Source organism: Megalobrama amblycephala, linkage group LG16 (genome assembly GCF_018812025.1).
Source record: "Megalobrama amblycephala isolate DHTTF-2021 linkage group LG16, ASM1881202v1, whole genome shotgun sequence".
In the NCBI taxonomy this organism is placed as follows: domain Eukaryota; kingdom Metazoa; phylum Chordata; class Actinopteri; order Cypriniformes; family Xenocyprididae; genus Megalobrama; species Megalobrama amblycephala.
This window is the reverse complement of record NC_063059.1, coordinates 35,354,382-35,357,677: the sequence shown is the minus strand read 5'-3', so window position 1 is coordinate 35,357,677 and position 3,296 is coordinate 35,354,382. Positions and strand designations below refer to the sequence as shown.

The following is a 3,296-nucleotide window of genomic DNA, read 5'->3' as shown; positions in this document are numbered from 1 at the left end:
CTGCAGAACAAACACACCATTTATCATCAAGAACTCAATCCAATGAACCAATGATCAACCAATGATCTGAAATCAGACCTTCAGAAAGCAGACGTCACTGGCTTTCATCATCTCCTCCATGTCTTTGATTGTGTGTGAAAGAGCTGAGATGTGTCTGTTCATCTCCTCCAGCTTCTCCTTCATCATCTGCTTCTTCTGCTCCTCTTCCTCCCTCAGAGCAGTGATTGTAGCTTCTTCTTCATCTCTGAGAAACTGATGAAGCTTCTCAAACTGCTTTTTAATCTGATGCTCTGTGTGCTCAGCTTGAGACTGAAATCAGATCACATTCACTTCAACGGTTAGGGCTAAGTTTCTTGTAACACGGTATGTGTGTGTGAATATATATATTGTGTATCAATAAAGAAATGTAATTATGTCAGTATAAATTTGTGAATATGTCAAAAGAATCAGCTCTCACCTTGATGTGTTGAATTGTATTCTCAAACTCGCCTCTATTGATTTCATTGTGTTGAAGTTTCTCTTGTAAGGACTTCAGTGCTGTATTGAGCTCCTCCTAGAATTTAAAGTGGAAATCTATAATATCTTTCTGTGATATGATCATGTAGATGAATACATAAGTGTAAATCCGTCTTACCTTACATGATGAAACCACTTCACCGATGGGTCTGAATGTGTGATAGGCGTGTGTGTGTGAATCTTTGCACACGACACACACAGGCTGTTTGTCCTCCAGACAGAAGAATTTGAATTTCGTTCTGTGTAAACTGCAGATCTCCTCTGATCCCAATGAACGCCTCTCATTTCTCTCCTTCAGGAATGACTTGCTTAAGTTTTTTAACGCCAGATTAATCGGAGGATCATCTCTTGAAGGATCTTCTCTTGCAGACGGGACACTCCTGAGTTTCCTTGGTTCTCCAGAACTGTTGAAGACACTCTTTACAGACACTGTGACTGCATGATAAAATAACTGGGTCCTTGAAGATTTCATGACACATGGAACAAGATAAATCGTCTTCAGATAGTGAAGCCATTTCTCTGAGCTCCAGCAATCTAAACTTTACTTTCTGAATCAAGGTCTCAAAAATGAATCGCCATGAGAATCACAAATATATGCCATCTTTTCAGAACCAAACATAAAAATCCTCCTTGAAAGCTTTTCCTCTTCGTTCTTCATTGACCACTGATTTTTTTTACTGCTTTTTTCAAGAGAAAGTCAGTAAAACAGAAAGGAGAAATAACCTCTTCCTAACGTCTTCCTGGTAAGTGTTGTAAGAGTGTGGTTTCTCATCATGTGTGTGTGTTTCTGCAGTCTTTACCTCACCCTGTCTGCAGTTCCTTTCAGTTTCAAGTCAGTGTAAAGCAATATTAAATATGTAAGTTTGTCACACCACAGAAAAATGTGTTATTAACCACCCTGCCAAACTTGATAAAAAAGGCAAGTTATTAAAATCTTGAAAAAATAAAGGTTTTTTGCACTCTCGAGTCTGTTTCATGGGAAACTCTTGGGAGTCTACACTCATTGGTGGACATGTACTGCTGATGATGGCACCAGTTGTCGGCGCTCAGAAGGATGGGAGGATGAAGGCCAGGGTGGGAGATAGTCAGTTCGGCCCCATTCACCAGTAACGCCAGATTTTCGGTCAATCACAGTTGTCTCCAATGAATGCGCACTGTGTTAAAAGCTTCGAGTAATGAACCGTTTTTTGGCACAATTTGATGAAAGCCTCAAATGCTTCAGAAAGCCTCGGTTTCAGTTTGGTGTAAGAAGTTCTTGTAGGTAACTGGGGGCTTTGCCATGATGTGTACATGTTATAGCATATAGGACAATTATGTAGTCAGTTATCATATAGCCATTGTGTAATTGATATTTTCCATTTATTTTTCCAGCAAGTAATATTGTTTTCTTGGCGATAGCTAGAGACCTGAGTGAAGGTATTGAATATTTAAAGGATGGGTTAATTTGAGAGGTGTCACCTAAAAGGCACAATAAAGGAAGTGTTGAAGTGATTCTGAAAAATTTGAAAAATTCAGAAGTGCATGAAGGTAAGAGTCTTGTGTGTTTAGGATGCAGTTAGTACATCTGTCCAAAGTTTCTAAGCCCTTTTTGAACATCTTTCGTTGTGAAATGTGTGTACAATCTGTGAAATCTATGTACAATTTGATACTGGATTAATTGAATATTTGTGTTAGTACTAAAGATAAAGCTATTTTTACAAACTGTTTTCCAGAATTCCTCATCTGTGTTAATATTAATGTCTTTCTCCCATTGTTTAACTGGTGCTGCTGTATTGGTATCTATTGAAGATATTCTATATGAGCATCTTTACTGAATTACTGATTGTATTGATATGTTTAATAATTGCGGAAAGTTGTGCAATATCTTTGATTCCAGTTGTGATTTTAATAGAGTTCCTGATTTGTAGTTAGTAATAATGGTGTTCTTTTCCTAAATTAAATTTCTGCATTCATTCTGTAAAAGAAATTAAGGTCTTACCAGGAAACAAGTGATGTATATGTCAAGTCAAGTCAAATGTATTTATATAGCGCTTTTACAATTGGTAATTGTTTCAAAGCAGCTTTACATATTAGAAGCACAGAAAAAAAAGGGAAGTGGTTAAAAATAAGCTGTACAAACAAGCGTGGTAATATGTAACATATACAAGATGGTGCTACATTAAGCCAATGTCGGCTGACTCCCAGGGGTGGAAAAAACCCCCTAGGAGAAAACCCAGCGTGGGAAAAAAGTCCTAGGAGGGAAAAAACCCCTTGGAAGATATATATAATATATGTAAATGGATATGGAGATCAAAATCTGAATTATACATTTTTATTATAGAGATTAAAAATAGATTATATATATATTTGTAAGCGGATACGGGGATTTAAAAATCTATGCAGCCAGAACTGGATCTGTAGGCCCATTGTCTCCTGGGCTGCTGATATGTGTGATGCCTTTCTCTTTTTATTTGGTATGATAGATAGTGAAATCCGAGTTATTCCATATAGGTGAGTTGATGTGTGGTACAAGCTCGTGATTTATCAATGTGTTCATTTTCCACCAAGTTGTTTTAATCATCAAATTCTTTGATTTTTTTTCTGCGAGTGATGGAAGATCTGCTCGTGCCTTCGAGCAGAGATGGGCACTCAAGTCTATGACTCGACTCGAGTCCCATTTCAATAGACGCGACCTGAAATTACTTCAGACTTGACTTGACTCGACACAAAAGAATATTCTATGAATATTTTAAAAACAACTGAAGTCCTTTGACCATTTCACTACTGATATAATAAAGAAT

At 37.2% G+C, this 3,296-nt stretch overlaps 1 protein-coding gene across 1 annotated transcript; it reads right to left on the bottom strand.

Annotated features, from left to right (window-relative positions):
* Nucleotides 1–47: 47 nt before the first annotated feature.
* On the bottom strand, nt 48–2,344 carry LOC125248128 (E3 ubiquitin-protein ligase TRIM35-like). Its single transcript, XM_048159757.1, has 3 exons — nt 635–2,344; nt 458–553; nt 48–309 (listed from the first exon to the last, which is right to left on the bottom strand). The coding sequence occupies exons 1-3, from the start codon at nt 986–988 to the stop codon at nt 73–75; spliced, it is 687 nt and encodes a 228-aa protein (XP_048015714.1). The 5' UTR covers nt 989–2,344; the 3' UTR covers nt 48–72.
* Nucleotides 2,345–3,296: the final 952 nt, after the last annotated feature.

Bases quoted from the DNA above. Each gene is read 5' to 3' on its own strand.
- LOC125248128 (XM_048159757.1), bottom strand. From the start codon at position 988: ATGAAATCTTCAAGGACCCAGTTATTTTATCATGCAGTCACAGTGTCT. The intron at 554-634 runs GTAAGACGGATT...TTTAAATTCTAG, and splicing joins AAGTGGTTTCATCATGTAAG to GAGGAGCTCAATACAGCACT. The intron at 310-457 runs GTGAGAGCTGAT...ATCTGATTTCAG, and splicing joins ATACAATTCAACACATCAAG to TCTCAAGCTGAGCACACAGA.